Here is a 21760-nt window from a genome sequence, read left to right as displayed (position 1 = left end):
CATATATAAAAATAAATTTTAAGTCAATCACAGACCTAATACGGACAAGGTAAAACAATAAGCCTTCAAGAAGAAAAAAGATTTCCTCAGCAGGACATAAAAAGCTCTAATTTTAAAAACTGAAAAACTGGACTTTATTGAAATTAAGAATTTCTGTTTATCAAAAGATACCTTTAATAGAAAGAAAATGAAACCTACAAAGTGGAAGAAGCCCCTCACAATACAAAGACTCGTTCGGACTATATAAAAAATTCCTACAAATCAACATGAAAGATAGCCCAATGTAGAAATTAGGCTAACGACTTGAAAAGGGACTCCAAAAGAAGAAAATGTTCAAATGGCTAATTAATATCTGAAAAAAAAAAACCTCATCATCAGTTATTGAAGAAATACAAGTTAAAACCACCACGAGATACCATTATATACACTAGAAATATTCAAAAAATTTAAAACTGATAATCAAGTTTTGGAAAGAATGCAAAGCAACTAGAACTCTCATGCTCTGCTAGTTCAAGAATGAATTGAGGGGCGCCTGGGTGGCTCAGTGGATTAAAGCCTCTGCCTTCAGCTCAGGTCATGATCCCAGAGTCCTGGGATCGAGCCCCGCATCGGGCTCTCTGCTCGGCAGGGAGCCTGCTTCCTCCTCTCTCTCTCTCTGCCTGCCTCTCTGCCTACTTGTGATCTCTATCTGTCAAATAAAATAAAATAAAATCTTAAAAAAAAAAAAAGAATGAATTGATACAACCACTTTGGTAAATAGTTTGGCATTATCTGTGACAAAGTTTCTCTCCTTGATCGAACTTCAGTCAGGTTCCCTCTGCTTGACTAGGCCTGACCTTGGGCTTCCATCTCTGTCCTTACAGGGTCCAATTTTAGCAGGAATTCCGCTAAGTCAGTTTAGCCAGAATCCTCCACCATCAATATCTGATTACCCCCAATGTCTGAACAAATTCCTCTACCCCCAACATACTCCAGGTAATATCTGATCACTCCGGCCAGCCTTCAGCAAGAATCCTTAAGATCGATTTAGCCAGAATGGCCCCTATTCCCTGATGTCTTCTCTTAGTAATTTTCCATCCACCAATCTCCCCCTCGCCACTCCTTGGCTACAAATTTCCACTTTTCTTATCATATTCAGAGTTGAGCCCAATCTCTATCCCCTACTGCAAAACCCCATTGCAGTAGTCCCTATACCTATCATAAGAGACCTGAATAAAGTCGGCCTTACTAGCAAGTGTCAAGAATAATTTTCTCCTTATAATTCTATTAAAGCTAAATGTATGAATACAGAATGCCTCAGCAATTCTACTCCACTTCCAGATATATACTGAAGAGAAATGCATACATATGTTCAACAAAAGAAATATATAAGAATCTGTGTGGCAGCTTCACTCATTATAATCCCAAATGGAAAAACATATATACACATCAATACTAAAATGGATAGCCAAATTGTGGGATATTCATACAGCAGAAATACTACAAATCAATACAAATGACTGAACTTCCATTACACAGAACAAGGATGAATTCCACAATGTTGAGTAAAAGAAGCCAACACACACACACACAAAATACTGATTTATTCCATTTATACAATGTTCAAAAGTAGGCAATATTTATCTATGGCAATAAAAGATTAATGGTTACTTTTTAGAGGGATTAGTGGCTGAGGAGAGAGGATAATATCCCAGCATCTGGAATGCTGATAATATCCGAATTCTTTTTTTTTTTTTTTTTAAGATTTTATTTATTTATTTGACAGAGACACACACAGCACAAGAGAGGGAACACAAGCAGGGGGAGTGGGAGGGGGAGAAGTAGGCTTTCCGCCGAGCAAGGAGCCCGATGTGAGGCTTGATCTCAGGACCCTGGGATCATGACCTGAGCTGAAGGCAGAGACTTAAAGACTGAGCCACCCAGTGCCCCTAATATTTGAATTCTTAATCTGATTGATGATTACACGAGTGTGTGAACTTTGTAAACATTCTTTGAGCTGAATATTTAAGATCTGTTCCCTTTTCTGTATGTTATTCTTGAATAGAATGATTACTTCCAACAAACAACAACAGCAAAAATGCTGCCATAGCTTGAAACATTTTAGAATTGCCTTGGGATTCTACTACTAAGTTTTTAAAATATCCCCAAGGGTGGAGAATCTTTGAACTTTGTAGTTTGATTTCTGACTCTCACCAAGTATCATTTGGAATCAAATCTGGGGAATAAAATAAGATAAAACCATCATCTTAAAAACAAAAAAACAAAAAAAACCTCATGCTTTGAATGTGCTTTTCTTGTGCGATTTATAAATTGGTTCATAAGGCAATTCTTTCTGTTTTTTTAAAGATTTTATTTATTTACATGCGAGAGAGAGAAAGCACACGCATGCACAGCAGACGGGAGAACCAGACTCCTTGCCAAGCAGGAAGCCTGATGTGGTGCTTGATCCCAGGACCCTGAGATCATGACCTGAGCCAAAGGCAACTACTTAACTGAATAAGCCACCCCGGGGCCCCCATATGGTAATTCTAAAAGAGGAGTTCTGAAGTGTTACAGGTGATGATGGTGCAATTAGAAATAAGTACATCAAAAGTGAGTCCCTGGAAAGCTAACACTTATTGGTATACATTTCAGTATGTTTGTTAAAAATAAACAACAAAATTATTCCACATATATTTCAGGGAAGATGCAGTAACAAAAAACTAGGCTGAAGTGTTTCTCTACCTTAGATAGCCATGACTTCCATTAGAGCAGCAGTAATTCTCAACTACCGGGTGCGTGTTACAATCACTTGGCAGACATGTGCATTTTGGAGAAAGCTCCCTGGATTACACTGATCTACCCCAAGTTATTAATCACTGCTGTTGAAAGAGTCCCAGTGGTAGGAAGTCTTAAATGAATGTGAAGAACCAGATGTGTAGCAAGTGAAAATTCTATTTTGTCTCCATGGCTAAATCATACAATAAACTACCACGATTCCACACAAATTTAGCGGTCCAGCCCTGGAAAATGTAACGTAATGCATTAGCTGCTGCTTTGGTTTAATCTAAATAAGAAAATGCACAAAGCAGTGAGATTACTCTGAAGTGTCTGACAGCTATGACCAAGAGCTCACCGTGTCAAAAGAAGTACTCTTCAGGAAGGACAAGTATCCAAGCTACAGAGTAAAAATGAAAAAGGCCTGTAGGTGTTTGATATTCACTCCTCTAGTGTTTTAGTTTTTCCTTCAATTCCCTGAAGAATTCAATACTTTTTATCATTTTGTCTGATCTCTCCTACCTTCCTCAACCCCCCATACATAGCCCAATCACATGTCCAAATGAATCAATGGTCTATGAAACCTTCCATCATGAAAATTACAGCATGACCTATCACTTTATTTCTTCTCTTTTGGAAGAAAAGGAAAATATCTCTATTCCCCAGAAGAGCTTATCTCTGATTCAGCAAAGAACCAGAATTTATGACTCTGACTTCATGTTTTATCAAAAACTATACAGAGCTTGCCTCATTATCTTCAGCTTTTATTTATTTATTTTTTTTAAATAAGCTCTATGCCCAACGTGGGGCTTGAACTCATGACCCCAAGACCAAGAGTTGTACCTCTACCAACTTGAGCCAGCCAGACGCCCTGCCTCATCATCTTTAAAGCTCAGCTTCTAATCTTCACAATACCTTTACAATGACAATGAAAGAAAACACTTGTGGACTCTGTATGCTATTGAAATAGCATCCCCAAGAGACTGTTTTTCAGGTCCAAATTAGAAAACCAACACTGAGATTTTTGAATTTCAATTCAAAGTACATGTATAAAAGGAGAAATGCAAAAAACTGTGCTTAATAATGCTAAGTGCCACTCTTAATTGCTAAGCAAATAGATGATATTAGAAGATCTCTATTGGACTAGAAATGCTTTTTTTCCTCTTTTTAGACTACAATGAAGAATGCTTTACTTACCTAACTTCAAGTTTCTCTAATTCCATGTATTCACTTACCTTTAATTTCACAAACTGCCATCTTTATACTTCCTTTGCTCCCTTTGCAAACATCATCTTGTGAATCATAGTAGGACAGGATTCCATTATCTAGAACAAACCAACGAGGCTGCCAACCTACAAAGATTATAAATAACAAAAGATTAATAAGAAATTACTTTAATCACATAGAAGTATATGATTTCTAAGATTTGTCATCCATGTTTTCTTGGTTCTAAAGTAACATTCTGACAATGACATTTTTAATGGCCAAGTCTTACCCAAAATGTTCTTGCCGCAATCCCACTTTGCTAGGAGAGCCTTCTCCAGAAATCTGTCGATCAGCATAAATATAGGGAGTAATACCTGTATTCTGACTCACAACCTTCTTATTAACAACCCATGAGACTCATTCTCAATAATGTTATAATAATATAATAATATTTTAATAACCCTACACAGGGTAAAACATGACTTCCCCCTTTTCCTGAAGGGAATAGAGTTGGGTTTCAACATTATGAAAAAAGCAACAGAAACACAGATTCTAGCCCCAGTTCTATTCTCACTCTTTAGTTAGATAAGCTGAAAAAAAATCTTTCCATTTCAGTAAATATCAAAAATTCTCAGTCTCCATGAGGGATTGAACAAGATGACCTCTCAGGTGTCACTCAGCCTTTCAATTCTGCAATATGACCTTCCCTCTTCTACATGTAGCCTAAGCAAACTCTCCTGCACAAGTGAGTGTTGAATGAATTCTAATCTCTTCCACAGAAGCTGCATATTCTGTGGCAATAACATGGATTTCCCACATTCCCTCTCTCCTTGCCTTGCTGTACACAGCTCAGGCAGAAATGCTAGAAACTGCAATCATTCATTTCATTTGTGTTTACTCAGTGACTAGATCACACAACTGTCACAGACTTGGCTCTAAGGCAAAGCTGAGAATGAGGTTGATGGCTTTCCCCAGAGTTCAAATGCTACTCTTACAAGCCAAACTCAGTGATCCCTAAAATCTTATCAAGCATGCTACTAATTTACAACAGTTCACTGATTAATAACAGAGTGACCATGACCATAGTGCCTCACTGAAGCCAGTGAGACTCTCCTTGTTCTTTCTGTAACTATTAAATCACAATTCAGCCTGGTCACATTACACACAGCCTGCTATATGCTTAATGAATTCAGTTTTTCCAGGGCCAAAGAGTACCAAGACAGTGGCAGATGGGAGATTCATTCTTACCCCCGATACAAACGCAGGACTTATCTCCCCAAATGGCTCTTCCTGTTACACTTTTGAAATGACAGCATCGAGTCATCATAAAAAGGTTAAATTTCAGAAGAGGGAATGTCATAATACAATTCAGAAAGCTGGATATCCAAAATAATTAAAATACATTTCAAACACTAGAAAAAATCTTTTTATGAAACACTACAACTCCTAATAAGGCCTAGCAAATTAAAACGTTAAAGTCTTTTGGTACATGAACTTTATCTTGTTTATCATTACATTCCCAGCACCTAGAATGTGCCTGGCACATAACAGGTGCTAAAAAAAAAAAAATGTATCAATGATTAAACCAGTGATTAAATACTAAAAAAGTGAGATATTGCATGTTATCCATGAGAGTAAAGATATGCAATATATTGCATGAGCACATGTTGTATATTGAGTATGTACAGAAATGGTGAAAACATTATCTTTCCAAACACTAATTCACTGTGGCAAACAAATTATAAGCAGGGTGGTAAAAGTATACTCCGCCCCATGTCCAGGGTGCCTATAAGACAAACTGTGATTTTGTAAGCCTCCATTATTGAGATTCAATATCTCTTTAAAACAAATGAGTAAAATGACTCATTTATAATTTGTAGCAACTTGAAAGCTGATCATGCTTAATAAAATAATTGAGACTGTTAGTTATCTCTACATACCTTTTTGAAGAAATGCTTAATTAAAACAATCTAATTAATTCACACATTTATATAACAGAAGACTATATCTCTTTGAAAAAGATTCAGAGGCATTCTTAAAAAAAAACACAAAACTTTCATTTTATCTCCAACTACCAAATGTTACTGAAATCCTCATTCTCTACAAAGAACACATTCTGAAAGAACACGATCATGAAACTAAAAAGTTCCTTCAAGATCATTCAGTACGAACAGCTGCTCATTCTTCTGACCTAAAATGAACTAAAATTAATAATCATCATGCCACCAAGTCAAATTTATATTTTTAAAATGGAATTCTTCCAAACAAAGATTTTCTTTCAGCAAGCTTCTACAATGCATACTAGCAGTTAGCTTAAATGCTCTGCAAACATGTGGTTAAAAGCTCAACCAGCTGGTGCTCAGTGCCCTAGATGAGAAAGATGGCCACCAAGACCACATTTTGCTCCAGGAATAAATTATGACTCATGTCAGTAATCACCCATTGCTCTAGGCTAGCATTAAGTGATTCCTCCCAAGACACTGTAGACACTATGCTTATGAAAGTTTGCAATGAGATGATCATTTGCATCTCAAAGCATAGAAACCACTGTCTTTAAAGTTAATACCGTATTTCAAGTAAACAGGGTAACTGTTCTCACAATTGCCCCCAAAAAATGCTTAAGAAAAAATACATACCTTGGTTTTTAAAAGCTTCCTGCTAAAACATGTTATTTATAGAAACAAACTGTTTGACATTTTAATGAGCAAATGTCAAATGAGCAAAATAAAACATGCATGTATGATAAATGTTAAAGCATTTGCCGCTATAAATCAGGCTTTAGCATTCTAATTAATCAGAAAGAAAGAAGAGACAGAGAAGGGAAGAGAGAGAAAGAAGGAAAAGAAAAGAAGAAGAGAAAAAAGAAAAAAAGAGAGAAAGAAAGGTAGGGAGGTAGGATGGAAGGAAGGAAGGAGGGAGCAACCCTAGCTCAATGCTTATGCCCTAAAGTGTTTATGGGCAGATTTTGCACATGGTCAGGGTGGACACAAGTTGAGTGTACCTGCAGTTACCAAGGCTAACTTTGGGTAACTTTTCAATACTTTGGGCAGAGTATATAAGTGGGTAGGGAATCAAGATGTCTATATTACACTAGAACAAGAAATCTATTTGCTACTTAGTCTTCCTTTAAATTCACTTCCTTTCCTCTAATGTGTTGAGATCATAGAATTCTGGAGTTAAAAGGCACCTTTCAAGATAAACTAATTGACCATCCTGTACTTCACAAACTGAGATCCTGAGAGTTAGGTAAGTGACTTGTCCTTACTGTTGATTGATAGCAGAGATGGGACTACAACTCAGAATTAAGGGTCTTTTTTTTTTTTTAAGAATTTATTTATTTATTTGACAGACAGAGATTACAAGTAGGCAGAGAGGCAGGCAGAGAGAGAGAGATGGAGGCAGGCTCCCTGCGACGCGGGGCTCGACGCGGGGCTCGACGCGGGGCTCGACGCGGGGCTCGACGCGGGGCTCGACGCGGGGCTCGATCCCAGGACTCTGGGATCATGACCTGAGCTGAAGGCAGAGGCTTAACCCACTGAGCCACCCAGGCGCCCCAGAATTAAGGGTCTTTAAATGGGCCAGGCTCTTGGTGTCAGGGAAAAAGCCCCTTCCCTGCTGGTCTCTCATTTCTACAGAAACACAAATTCTTGGGAGTTTTTCCTTCCAACCTGCTTCATGGGTGACACTGACTGTGTACTGCACCGTCCTCCACTATTTCTCACACTTACCTTAATTCCAAAACATAAAGATAGCACGCGGACAACCAACTCTTAAGAGAATGTTATCTGGGAACAGTTTAACAACTTTAACAAGAGAACTTTTAAAATAAACCGTGCTAAAATTTTCTACAAATTTAAAAAAATATATAGAAAAGTTTCCCTAAAATTAAATCTTGATCTTAAAGGATCAATTCTAGTCCTACACCCTGACAACTCAGTTATTAACAAAATGCAGAATCAAGTGTAGAAAAGGATGGAGATTGCAACAACACATGCAGAGTGACTGGAAATTGTTACCGAAGCCACGGGAGGAAATAAGCATTATTACACGGGGAAAGAAGTGGTCAGGCACACTTCCCACCGCCAGGAAGGTGCGCAGTCTCGAACCGTCCCCTGCAGAGGCCAGTTCTAACAAGGGACGGAGGGAAGGATTAAGCCCGGGAAGCCAAAGAAGCCCATTCTCCGCGAGGGTCACTGCAGGCCAAGCAGACGGAAAGGCCCCTGACCCTCTTTTTCCGCAGCCTCCCCACATAAACCCGCCGGAGGCCCCCGCCGGGTACCCGAGCCCTCTGACCTGTGAGATAGTTGGTCCACTTGTACAGAACCCCCTCCATGCTTCAGAGCCCGGCGCCGCGCATCCTCCTGGCCGGGCGCCGGCCGCGGTGCTGGGTAGGCGCGGAGCCTGGGCAGCCCCTCCCGGCCCGCCCCGGCACTCCCCGGGCAACCCCGCCGGCACCGAGCTGCCCTGAGCCCGCGCGAGCACAGCCGGGACGTGGCGGCCCTTAGAGGCCCGGGCGGCGGCCGCCGTGTGAAGCTCGGAGGCCGCGAGGCGCGGACTCAGACATCCCCGGGCGAGCCTCGGCGGCGGCGCCGACAAAATCACGACCGCAACCCGCCTCCGGCTCGCGCTTCCACCACACGGCTGTTCCCTCCCGCGCCCCGGCGTTCCCTCCTCCTCGCCCGCCTTCCTCCCACCCCACCCCCCGGGCTCCCCGTTTGTTTTCATTGACCCCGACGTCGCTTTCACTTCCTGGATGAAAGGGGCCGGCTCGTCCCGGGAAACCCCTCCCCGGCGGCGGGGCTGGAGGAGCGGGCGCGGCCTGGCTGCCGGGTCGCGGCGCTGGAGGCTGCGGGAGAGGGCTGGCGGCCGCGGCGCACCCTTAACCTCCCAGTCTGGCCGCCTGACTCCTCCTCATTCTTCCTCAGGCCCTCGGCCGGCGGTCCGGGGGCTCCCCACACTTCTCCCCCCGCCCCGGGGAGGCATGGACCCACCACGCCATGGGGCTAAAGCCTCCGAGCCCGGGCGGGCGGACTCGGACCCCGCGGCGCTCTCGGCCCCCCGTAGCGCCGACTAACTGCCCGCGCACACGTCCTGGTGCGCGGTAGGTTTTCCTATCGCCGAGCCTCAGGTCCTTCCGGTGGTTGTTTCAAGAACGTGAAAGACTACCCATTTCTGTTTCCCTCGTACCCTCCCCAAATTTAGAGAGCCCAAGAAATTATCTCCTAGGAAGATATCCCTCGGGGTGCCGCTACGAGCCCTCCGGCAAGGAACCGTGAGGGGCCCCAAGAACAGTCACCACGCCGACAATTAACCTTAGATAGCCACGACTTCATTTAGAATATAAAACACGGAACCAAAGTTTGGAATTTATTTCTTTTCTAGAAATGAAGACTTTCCCCTAGCTTTTGTGATTTTAAGAAATCCTGTTTGGAAATGATCATCTTACATAATGACAATAATGCAGATTTATGAAATGCTGCAGGCTTTAAGCCAGGCAGGCTCGGTGCTGCGGTTTCGCTTAGCAGGGCCGAGGTACACGAGGTAGAACGAACTCTCTTTCCAAAACCTAATCCAGGCCTGCGCTGAAGCTTTTCTGGTTTGGGTAAATAGTCTTTGGGTATTCACTTGGAAATCAGGTGAATTGGTGAACAGGTACAGAAATGGGTAGATGATGGTGTTAAAAAAAAGTCGAATATAGTTACAAGTTAATGATAGAATCCAAGTGGTGGCTAGAAGGCCGCGGGAATGGGGCAATAAAATTCAGTTTTTCTGTATGTTTGAAAGTTTTTCATACTAAAATGTTGGGTGGGGTAAAGGCTGGTTTTGTGTCAAACTTGGTGAAATCCCTACTGTGCATTAGCTGTGAGATTGAAAAGGCCAAATACTCAAATAACTTCATTTCTTCATCTGTGCACCGTGGATGGTTACCAGCCTCGCGGAGCTGGTAAGAGAAGGGACACCGTCAGGTTTTCCCCCAACTCCCATGGGCCCTCAAATCGAGGGCGGCCCCGAGGCCGCCAGCAGCAGGTCCCCAAATCTCCGGAGTTGGCTGGTGGGAAACGCCTTTAAACGGTAGAGGAGCAGCAGCACCTCTGTTTACTCCCGACCAGGTGGCCGTCAGATGGTGTGTGGCTTAGCCTGGGACCTCTTAATGCGTGACTCCGCCCCGTGAAGGTGCTTTCAAGGACATACCAGAAGCAGAATGCCTCCCCAGATGCCGGCCAGTGCCCTGTGGGTCTGAGGAGAAACCTTGTACGCCCAGAAATAACAGCCGTATTCTCTGACTACAACATCCCACTACCAGGCCGTTTAATTCTTTTGCCTGTTTCATTTTAGGAAACGAGATCATTACCAGCGAACTCTGAGGAAACCTTCTGTAAAATATGCGGATTTAACAAGAAGCGGTGCAAGTGTTCAGTACTGCCTTAACGACTAATGACAGAGATCCAAAGCCTCGGGTACCAGAGGGACGAACCCGGGCGGACAGACGAAAATTCTTGAGGCTGAGCGCGCAGCCCGAAGGGGGCGTGGCTATAGGGCGCCCCGCCCCCAGCCCTTTGTGACGTAGAACAATGCCTGCCACGCGTCGGAACTCAGCTGCGGTGGCAGCGACTGGGCACGACTGACACGCGTGAAGGAACGCCGTGGTCATCTGAGGCCAACTTCAGGAATCATGCCGTTTCTGTTAAGATTAATCGTTTTCTTTTATATATGGGGCATTTTTACCGCTCAGGGACAAAAGGAAGAGGAGAGCACAGAGGAAGTGAAGATCGAAGTTTTGCATCGTCCAGAAAACTGTTCTAAGACAAGCAAGAAGGGAGACCTGCTAAATGCCCATTACGACGGCTTCTTGGCTGAAGACGGTTCGAAGTTCTACTGCAGGTAGGAAATGCTGTGAACTGCTCTGGCGTCCAGTTGATGCATGAAATCTAGGCTTCCTCTACTAAGCAGAAGCTATGTGGTTGGTTGATTGGTTCTCGTTATTTAACAGCAAGAGTTGAGCCTTTTATTCAGGGGGAGGGGGGAATTCCTACTCATATGCAGTAGTTCCCTATTGAACTATTACTTTTTAAATTATTAAAAATGGTGGCCCACGAGATTATCGGAAATACACGACATACAGACGCACCCCGGCCACTGCCACCAGCCTTGGGATCCATGGAAGGGTAAGTTATGGTACTGTCTGTAAGGATGTTCTCAACATTTTCTTTTGCCATTTTTTGGAGCATCTTTACAGAGGATTGGGTAGGGTAGGTTAAGAATCTTCAGAAGCATAATATTAACAGACTATGGACCACTTTCCAACTGTATCCAAAAACCACAACAATAACTTTCCCTGGTGTCTTCTGGGCCCTGTGTTCTCTCATCTCACCCCTATAATCTCACCACTGCCTGCTCTGATTTAATTGATCTTTTTACTACTCAAAGGAAGAATGGCTTTTCTTCATCTGTGCTATAACCCTCTAAAGATAGGATTGGGGAAAGTTTTAGTTCTTTTCATTTGGAAGAAAACAGATAAATTTAGTAAGAAAAGATACAAATTTTAGTTATTGTTCAAATGACTTTTTGAGGTTAAACCTGCACCATCAGTTTTTAGAACAAACTCAGAAAGGTTGAATGAGTTATTTGGACAAGCCATGCAGCTAGTTAGAGGCCAGAGACCCATTCATTAAAAAGGTAACTATTGAATAGTTTTTGCAAGATGGCAATAAAAAAGATGATGACATGACTCCTAATGATTAGCTTTGGGCAAATCATACTTCTTTCTGGCTATTTTGAAGGAAGTTTGAGCCAAACATCCTGCCAGGAGGTTCAGAATGAATATTAATTTGAGAAAAGAGAAAGGACTCCCAATTTTAAATTATAACCTCATGTCCAGAAATATTTTATTTTTTTTAAGATTTTTTATTTATTTGTCATAGGGAGAGATAAAGAGCACAACTGGGGAGAAGCAGGCAGAGGGAGAGGCAGGCTCCCAGCTGAGCAAGGAGTCCAATGTGGGGCTCAATACCAGGACACTGGGATCATGACCTGAGCAAAAGGCAGACACTTAACTGACGGAGCCACCCAGGCATCCCATCCAGGTGTATTTTAAAGTCTTATTTCATTTTTCTTAAAATCAGCTTACCTAAGTATTGTTTTTTATTATAGCCGGACACAAAATGAAGGCCACCCCAAATGGTTTGTTCTTGGTGTTGGGCAAGTCATAAAAGGGCTAGACATTGCCATGATGGATATGTGCCCTGGAGAGAAGCGGAAAGTGATTATACCCCCTTCATTTGCATACGGAAAGGAAGGCTATGGTAAGGTGTTTTAATATTCTATGTCTAAGTTATATTTAAAAATAAAGCATAGCTTTGGGTATATATCCAAAAGAATTGAAAGCAGGGTCTCAAAGAGATATTTGTATACTCATGTTCATAGCAGCACCATTCATAAAAAAGTGGAAGCCAAAAGTGGAAGTAACCTAAGTGTCTGTTGACAGATGAGTGGATAAACAACATGTATACACATAAAATAGAGTGTTATTCAGCCTTAAAAAGGAAGGCAATTATTCTATATGCTATAACATGGATGAAACTTGAGGATCTTATACTAAATGAAATAAGCCAATCACAAAAAAACCACTATGTGATTTTGCTTGTATGAAGTATTTGGACTAGTCAAATTCAAAGAAGAGAGACTGCCAAGGAGCTGGAGAGAGGCTGGAATAGGCAGAAGTAGTTTAATGGGTGTAGAGTTTCAGCTCTCCAAGATTAAATAGTTCTAGAGATTGGTTGCACAGCAATGTGAATGCATTGAACTATACAGTTAAAATGGTTGCAGTGATAAATTTTATGTTACATTTATTTTCCATAATTAAAAATTTTTGAATAACTAAAAACAAAATGAAAAAACCACAGGGGAAATAGTTACAGAATCACAGGGACCAATAATCTAGCCGTATCTAGTCCAGTCCAGCTTGGTCCTCACTTTTCACATTTATAGAAAATTAAGACATTAGTTGGAAGATAGCTCTCTGGCCAGAGTTCTTTCCCTCGTATAGTGGCAGTACTCATAAAGATCCTATGTATTCTATAAGTTCTACCTTAGTCATTTTTATTGGTTTTAGTACATGTTATTTTATTAATTATTATGTAAATGTCTATATCATATATCTTAGGTAAGCAGTACCAAAGTCAAATTCATAAACCTCAGGAAACTGGAACATATCTTAGAATAAAAGGACAGCACTAGAACATAGTAAAAAGAGCATCTGAATATAAAAAGCTATCAGTCACTAATCCCCGAATTCAGGAGCAGCCTTGAAATGTGGAAGAAATGAACTGCTTCTTTCAATATCTTACCTATTTTAAAAATCCTACTATAAGATCTAAGAACCTAGGTAAAGCAGCTAAATGGGCAAAATTTTGGCAACTATTATTAACCAATAGTAAAAATGACCCAACCCTAGAAATAGGCAAGCAGCCCACTAACAAAAAAAACAAAAACAAAAAATAAAACACCTTTAAATCTATGGGAATATTTAGTTTCATTAATAATTAAAGAAAGGCAAATTAAAACAAAGTGAGACATCATGTTCACTCATCAGATGATCAAAGGCATCAAAGTTGGCACAGGTATACAAAACTAGCACTCTCATGCATTATTGCTGGGAATGTAAATCACTCTACCTATCTAGCAATTTCTATCAAGATTTAAAAGCACATATCCTCTGAGCCAGTAGATTCATTTACAGAAATGTACACAGGGGTATATATTAAAGAACATTCATTACAGACTTTTATTTGGTAGCAAAAAACTGGAAAGTACCTGAGTATCCATCCGTAGGGAATTAGTCAAATATGATGTATCTATACAATGGATTGTGGTGCAGCCAATAAAAAGCCAGATATATTAATATGTTAAAAATAAAGTGGGATGGGGCACCTGGGTGGCTCACGGGGTTAAACCTCGGCCTCCAACCCAGGTCATGATCCCAGGGTCTGGGATCAAGCCCTGCATCATCATTGAGCTTCCTGTTCAGTGAGGACTCTGCTTCTCCTTCTCCTTCTGCCCTTACCCGCCTCCCCTGCTCATGCTCACTCTCCCTCTCTCTCAAATAAATAAATAAAATCTTTTTAAAAATAAATAAAATAAAATAAAGTGACATAGAATGTATTCATGCAAGGAGTATTTATTGAGCATCAAAGCCAGGCCCTGTTCCAGGCATTGAGCATAAAGCCAATGTACAAAGAAGAAACAATTTCCTATCCTCAAAGATCTTACTTGTGAGGGGGAGAATTTCACATATGCATCATGCATCTACACAAATTATATGTGAAAGGATACACAGTCATCTGATGATATTAAGTGTTCCTGAGAAGGAAACCCTGAGGCTCAAGGGTTAGGAGATTTCTTCTTACTCTCTAATATTTTGTACTGTTTAAATTTTTGAAATTGACAAAATTAAAAATGAAGCTGAATAAAGAGAAGTTTTTTAAAGGGGGGAAATGGTCAGCCTGACAGAGGGATGGTTTTTACTTTGCATTCTTTATCAGATCCTTGCTCCCTCTTGCTATGTGAAGACTATAATCATAACCTCCTCATACGATTTAGAACCCTTGCTAACACCACCTATTTGAAATATTTAGTATGTGATTAAAGTCATTAAAGATTCGTTTTCTACGATGAGATACTGTCATTATTCCCAAATATTTCTTTGAATGGCTCACCCTCTCTGAGGCTGTTTTGTTAACTCATTGATAGTTGTGATTCCCTCACGTGCTCTTTCCAGCAAGAGCAGGGGCCCACTGCCCCAGATTGGATTGCAGGGAGGTTAGTGGCACAAAACAGACCCAGTCAGACTGAAAACTGCTAAAGAGACAGTTCCAGGTAACTACAGCTTCATTCTCAATGCTTTTGACCAATCATTTGGTCCCATCAAAATAGCTCCCATGGAACCATAATTTGTATATCCTATTTAGAGTTGCACAGGAATCTCGGAGAGGGAGAGAAGAAAAACAATTGAAGATAAGTTAAATTGAATGCAGTCCTTGCCCAAAAATATTGTCATAGGTTGAGACCGATTTTAGGCAAGATGATACAGGCAAAGTTTGCCTTTTGACTCTTCAATCTCATTTTAACCACATCCCACATTAATAGGTGCTTATTCATCCTGTTGGGCCCCGTTTCCCTATAGCAAAAGTCCACGTAGTTACCCTTTTTGTAAACTAGTTTATGCTTAGCTATGAATGATTACCCAGGCTGCCTAAGCTATTAATAAACCAGACCCATGCTGCAGAGAGGTACAAATTTAACTTTGAAGAAGTTAGTTGGTATTCAATTTGAGGTGTCCCCGATAGACATAAAAATGATGAATCTCATTAGTAATACCACCAACGCTTTTGTTTTACACATGAAGAAACTGTGGCCCAACTAAAGTATGTTCTTTGGAACATACTTAATTGCTAGCTTACCTGCATCACATAGGTGGGATTAGATTACGTAAAAATTGTGGTGGAGCCCATACATCACTGCTTAACCAACCACTTCTTGTCAAATAAGCTCTTTTTTTAAATAAGTTGTCATTGAGACCTAACATCAGCTATAACTTTATTTTAGGTAGTACTTGAAGAAGGCTCTCCTCTGGGCAATATCCTTGCTTCATATGACAGAGCACCCTGCATGTCTTGAAATGCATGTGACTTTTTAGTGCTTTAAATTAACAGTACATGTGGTACGTATAGCTTCTTTAACTCCTATGTCTTTGATCTGCTTCTCTAAATACAAGTAATTCTATAGCAAATTCACCTTTTTCTCCTTTTTTATGCTCTGATTTCTTTGTATGACAAAGCCTAATTTGCAATATTTTCTGTGTTTCCAGTAGAATTATTTAGAAACTTCATATGGACTTGTAATATTTTTCTTAAGAAATTTGAATTTGTGTTTTGAGGTTGCTTTATTATCATTAGTTGTTTCCCTGTTGTAAGGAGATTGTAACTGGACAGACTAGGGATGGATTTTGTAAAAATGATCATTGAATTAATCTCTACCTCTTTTTGCTCTAAAGTCAGGTAAGAGGTGGTTACGTAGCTTGGAACTTCATTAGTCGTAGGATGTATGGGTAGATTTTTTTCTATGTCCTGGTTTTGGAGATGACTGATCGACCTCTCCTTTTGGCTGTAACTTTCAAGCTCTTTTCTCTCTGGGTTAAATCAATACTTGAGCAAGAATTCTATTTACTTCAGAGAACAAGCAGCCATTTAAAAAATAAACCATAGGGGCATTCATTCAACAAATATTTGAGTGCCTATAGTGGATGAGACTCTGGGAGAGACTGGGCAATACTGGTGACACAAGCCAACCCCTGCCTCTTAGCACATCATTTCTGCAGGTCATTTCTATGAAATGGTCATCTGAAACAGCCCATAGCTTGCTAAGATCATCTGTGATGTCTTGTGATGTAATAGATGAGTGAATAGGTTAACTTTATTCAAGAGGACTATTCAACTTAATTTTTTTATTGTGATTACAGATTTCATAAAATTGTTACTGTGTTATTCTGTCATTGCACTTATTTTTTAATGTCTGTAAAGGACTGGAAAGACAAATATATTGAAACATATGTTTTATTTATGCTTCCAAATAACTACACAATGTCATTTTTTAAAAGATTACTGATTTACACTTTGAAATTTTTCTGCCCATGAATTTCTTCTCTGCACTAGCTCTCTTCTGTATAATGATGGGGTATATTAATAAAAATTACATGAATTGTATTTATTTTAATTCAGTAAGAAATTAATGACCTACTAGGTTCTTAAAACTGATTTGGTTTAAAAACATGGAAAATTTTTTTAAAAGTGTTTAGTAAGTGGCTTTTATAAATGTGAAATAATATAGTCATAATGCTATAATGGCTATTTGTGAATAAATATCTGAACCTTATCTTCATGTAAGTTAAACTGTTAAAAATTATACCTTTAGCAGAAGGCAAGATTCCACCTGATGCAACATTGATTTTTGAGATTGAACTTTATGCTGTGACCAAAGGACCACGAAGCATTGAAACATTTAAACAAATAGACACAGACAACGACAGGCAACTCTCTAAAACTGAGGTAATTCAAACAAATTCTATGTGTACAGTCTATTTTTTTCTTCATAATTTAAATAGATCTCTATTACATCGGTTATTTTTAAGTTCTACTGAACATAGGCTGATTACTTTGCTTTTATAGAGCCGATTACTAAAAAATCTAAGCTCCAAGAAGAAAATGTGCCTTTTTCAACATAAAACTTGTAATGAGTCATCCTGTTCAGTTGCCTTTCTCCCTGCCAGAGGTTCATTAAAATAACAAGCTCATCTCTATAGGGCATTTACAGTTTTTAGACTGGAACAGAACTCATTCAAGCAACACCATAGGAATTTGTAATAGTACAAATAATTTCTACCTTGCAGGACTGTGGGGATTACATGAAACTATGAAAAGAGCTAGCAAGAATTTGAATTGTGTGCACTAGAAAGTTGTAAGCAGGATCCAGGAGTTCCCTTACTAGCTTCCACACTCCAGTTACTCTTTTTTTAGATTGTATTTATTTATTTATCAGAGAGAGAGAGCATAAGTTGGGGGGTTGCTGCAGGCAGAGGGAGAAGCAGGCTCCCCACTGAGCAGGGAACCTGATGTGGGGCTCAATCCCAGGACCCTGGGATCATGACCTGAGCTGAAGGCGGATGCTTAACTGACTGAGCCATCCAGGCACCCCTCCAGTCAGTCTTCTATATGAATTGGGGGATTAATAAAGATGTCGGAACAATAATAGTAATTTTCTTTTGTATTTTCTCAGTACCAAGTACTACTAGAAGCACATTCCTGTGAGCTCACTTAATCTTTATGACAGTTTATGAGATATACACATGTCATTATCTCTTTGTTATGGAAGGCTGCCCAGGCAGGTTAAGTAACTGGCCTAAGTTCACACCACTCTTAAGTGGCAAAATCAGTCTGGCTCTGCTACTTGGCTCTTTCTTTTTTTTTTCTTTTTTAGATTGATTTTTATTTTAGAGAGGGGAGGAGCAGAGGGAGAGAGGAACTCAAGCAGACTCTGTGCTGAGCACAGAGCCGGACACAGGCCAAGCCAAAACCAAGAGTTGACTGCTTAACCCACCATGCCACCTGGTTGCCCCCACTACCTTGCTTTTAACCAGGGCCTACATACCTCTTTCAGGGAATTTCCAGTATGGATGTTTGAGGGCTAATGTTTGTACTACTGAAGGCCAGTGATTGGCTTAGTCCCACTGACTATACCCTTTTTGTTTCAATTGAGTAACCCATTTGTCTCCCCTTTGTTGGGAGACAGTTTAACAAGCATGACTCAACCACCTCAGTAACAAAAGGTACCTGAGGGGTTGATTTCAAGAGACAGGTGTGCTCCCTCTTCAGTCCTTCCCCCACCCTGATTCTCCTTCCTCCTCTAGGATATTAGTAAGGACTTGCCCCTGAAGCTCCTTTGTTGCTCAGCAGTGGAAGAGAGATATGTGAACGAAAACATCCCCTGTTCCTTAAGAAGGAGGACAATAAGTGGAGTGACAAATCCAGCCAGGACGTACTTGGCGTTGACTCCTTATGAGTTTCAGAGTGAATGGCAGCCGATGAATTCACAAAGTACCCAAGAGCTCAGCCTGTGCATACAAACCATTCGTTATCAGATGTACACAAAAAGGCACATTCTGCATATGAATACTCTTCAGTAGTTCTTATGGGATCTTTAGTTCTTTCTGGAAAATAAAAGTAGAGAAAGTCCAGGGGCACCTGGGTGGCTCAGTGGGTTAAGCCGCTGCCTTCATCTCAGGTCATGATCTCAGAGTCCTGGGATCGAGCCCCGCATCGGGCTCTCTGCTCAGCAGGGAGCCTGCTTCCTCCTCTCTCTCTGCCTGCCTCTCTGCCTGCTTGTGATCTCTGTCAAATAAATAAATAAAATCTTAAAAAAAAAAAAAAAAAGTAGAGAAAGTCCAAAACAGTGACCTGCTTAGCAACAGTCTGTCCAGATGTCTGTCAGGTATCAGCTGTGTTGTCACTAGGTTAAGAGTGACTTTCACATGCTTGAATAGTAATAGCTTTCATTGACATCTATAAACATTACTCTAATACTCACATAAATACTACCATAGTGATACTGTTTCTCCTCTTTTACAGATGACAAAATTGAGGTCCAGAGAGATTAAATTATTTGTCCCAAGACCACATAGCGAGTACATGACAAAGACTAGATTTAAAACATGAACTAAAAGAAGCTTCCTCCTCTCATTGTTAGAAAGATCAAGTCAATTCTTTAGTATAGGTGGGAGAGAAGAGGTACACAGTATTTTTTATTAAATTATGAAGTGGAAATAGTATGGAACTCATTGTCAGCGAAATTAAGGTTATGTTCTTACTGCTGCCTTTTTGTACATTTCCACTACACTATACTAGAAAAGTATGTCCTGAGAGTCAGTAATATTGGTTATTAAAATATATTTACTTAGAAACTGAGGAATATTTGAGGTTCTTTAAAATTCTTTTCACCTACATAGCATTGTTATGGCTCAACTAGAAGAAAAAAATGTATCTCCCTCAATAGGACTAAAGTCTCACTTGAGAACAGTTCTGTTGATCATTCTAAAATAGTCTACTCATGATGGACTGAGCTGGGATACATACTGCTAAAAACCTCTCAAAGTTCAACTTTAGCTTTAAAAATCCTCTTGCGTTTAAAATACCCAGCCTTGCTGAACAGTATCTCCAGATTGTCACACATTATATTCTTTAGTTATTATATATATTAGCACTTTCCAATGGAAATATGATTGAGTCACATATATAATTTAAAAATTTTAGTAGTCACATCTTAAAAAAGCAAAAAGAAACAGGTGAAATGATTTTTAATACTATGTTTTATCTAACAGTATAACTAAAATATTTCCCCTTCAGCATGAAATCAATGTAAAAATTATAAATATTTTTTATTGTCTTCCAAATATGTTGTGTGTTTAACCCTGAGAGTAGCATACCTCTATTTGATCTAGCCACATGTCAAGTGTTTAGTAGTCCCATGTGGTTAGTAGAAATGTCATATTAATGCAGAGAAAGAATACTTAATACCTGTTCTTTATTTGGTCTTATTATTATAGAGATTGCCATAGTTATATGGATTTGAAGGAGAGTTATAGAATCATAGAAAAGTTAAGAAAATTGAATTTTATTTAAAAACCTATGGTTGAGTTTTACTGATAATTCAATATATACATTAATTTTAAAGATTATAAAAATGCCAATTTGGTTTTTATTCACTAATAGGTTCCTTAAGAATGATTTTCCTTATTTTCCTTTCATAATGTGGACAGTATAGATTATTGGAAAATACTTGGTTTCAACAAAATTCAATTCAAAGGTTAATCTTTGAGTATGTACCAGTAACCATCTGTAACCTCAGGGAAAGCTAATTTGAAGATGTTTCTTTTCAGAAAAATTGCTTCAAAGGTTAAAAGAATAAAACCTCAAACAGTTTTTTAAATGTTTAATATCACTTATAAGTAGCCTTACCATTGAGTTTCCTTATGTAAACATTTCCTTAAAGTTACAGAAAATTTACTGTGGTACTTTTTTATTAAAGACATTATTTTGGCCTTCTAGATAAATCACTACCTGCAAAGGGAGTTTAAAAAGGATGATAAGCCACGAGACAAGTCATATCAGAATGCAGTTTTAGAAGATATTTTTAAGAAGAATGATCATGATGGTGATGGCTTCATTTCTTCCAAGGAATACAATGTATATCAACATGATGAACTGTAGTATATTTTTATTTCTAAATTTTCTTAGGTACTTACTGTACTTTATATATAAAACAAAGTCACTTCCCTAGAACTTGTCTTTTATGTTTTCCTCCCACGAGAGTATATTTTGATGCCATCAATACACGTAATTTTGGCATAATAAATGTGTGGTATTTTGCAAATTTAACGTTCAGGAAAAGTATAATTGTGGTTCCTATTGCTTTATTCTGTGAGCACAAATTGCACCACCATGAAATACACCACGTCCCACTGGGCAGTTTTCCCCCTTCAGGAGGTAGGAGGACACCTATGTCAAAATCTACAAGCTCTTCCCAGCTCTAACCTTAACAACATGTATAAGTGTTAAATATCCAATCTTTAACATTTTAATTGTAAAAATGCCCCGTATATTGAAAATATTCAATAGGACCCAGGAATTAACATTTCATTTGTTTATACATTTCGCAGCATTACAAGTAGAAGCATATAAAAATCACAGAACTAAACAAATATTCCTTTTGTATGCATGTAAGAAAGTAGTTGTATACCTCTGTCCCACAGAGAGCCTTAAACACAGTTTCTGTACTTTTTGGTGCAAGCTCTGGCCTTTGGTCATTATTCCAATGGGGAATGCTTAAAGACAATTGATCAGACCAAAGGCTTTGTGCCTCTTACATAGCAGACATAATAAAATCTATACTGCTCTGAGTCTGTACTTCTTCAGACATCATTATAAATGTGCTACTTCCTCTTCCTTCTTGTAGGCTTTTAGATCTATCATCCCTAGCTTTTTGTCTTGATCGTTTTAAATTAATGCCATGGTTTTCCTTAATTTCCGGTTCCCTTTCTCTATGTATCTTTATCCTATGTCACTTCATTTTACGATGTCCTTGTTCTTGATCATGACTGAGCCTTACAAACTGGTACCCCATCAAATTTTTGAAAAGATGTAGAATTTATTTTACACGTGAGGGTATCAAATGAAGATACAAATGGGGA

The 21760-nt window shown here is 39.5% G+C and overlaps 2 protein-coding genes across 5 annotated transcripts in view; one reads left to right on the top strand and one right to left on the bottom strand.

Annotated features, from left to right (window-relative positions):
* The window catches only part of PLEKHA3 (pleckstrin homology domain containing A3), a 33206-nt gene extending 22790 nt beyond the window's left edge, over nt 1-10416 (bottom strand). The window contains exons 1-2 of one of the 2 annotated variants that reach the window (XM_047722295.1): nt 10316-10416; nt 3993-4109 (exon numbers count right to left, since the gene is read on the bottom strand). In XM_047722295.1, the coding sequence (XP_047578251.1) occupies nt 3993-4014 (22 nt within the window). In that variant the 5' untranslated portion in view covers nt 4015-4109; nt 10316-10416. Of the gene's footprint in view, nt 1-3992; nt 4110-8256; nt 8658-10315 lie in introns of those variants that run through there. The other variant, XM_047722294.1, reaches the window with a different exon arrangement.
* A 72-nt stretch (nt 10417-10488) lies between these two features.
* On the top strand, nt 10489-20963 carry FKBP7 (FKBP prolyl isomerase 7). 3 transcript variants are annotated; one of them, XM_047722298.1, is made up of 5 exons: nt 10509-10845; nt 12115-12266; nt 16933-17066; nt 19143-19194; nt 20619-20963. In XM_047722298.1, the coding sequence occupies exons 1-5, from the start codon at nt 10637-10639 to the stop codon at nt 20645-20647; spliced, it is 576 nt and encodes a 191-aa protein (XP_047578254.1). In that variant the 5' UTR covers nt 10509-10636; the 3' UTR covers nt 20648-20963. The 3 variants fall into 3 exon arrangements, with proteins under 3 accessions (XP_047578253.1, XP_047578254.1, XP_047578252.1); XM_047722297.1 differs by lacking the exon at nt 19143-19194 and having other exon boundaries at nt 10489-10845; nt 16936-17066; XM_047722296.1 differs by lacking the exon at nt 19143-19194 and having other exon boundaries at nt 10517-10845.
* The last annotated feature ends 797 nt before the right edge of the window (nt 20964-21760 follow it).

Source organism: Lutra lutra, chromosome 3 (genome assembly GCF_902655055.1).
Source record: "Lutra lutra chromosome 3, mLutLut1.2, whole genome shotgun sequence".
NCBI classification, from domain to species: domain Eukaryota; kingdom Metazoa; phylum Chordata; class Mammalia; order Carnivora; family Mustelidae; genus Lutra; species Lutra lutra.
The sequence above is the reverse complement of the archived record's forward strand: the minus strand, read 5'-3'. Positions and strand labels throughout refer to the sequence as shown.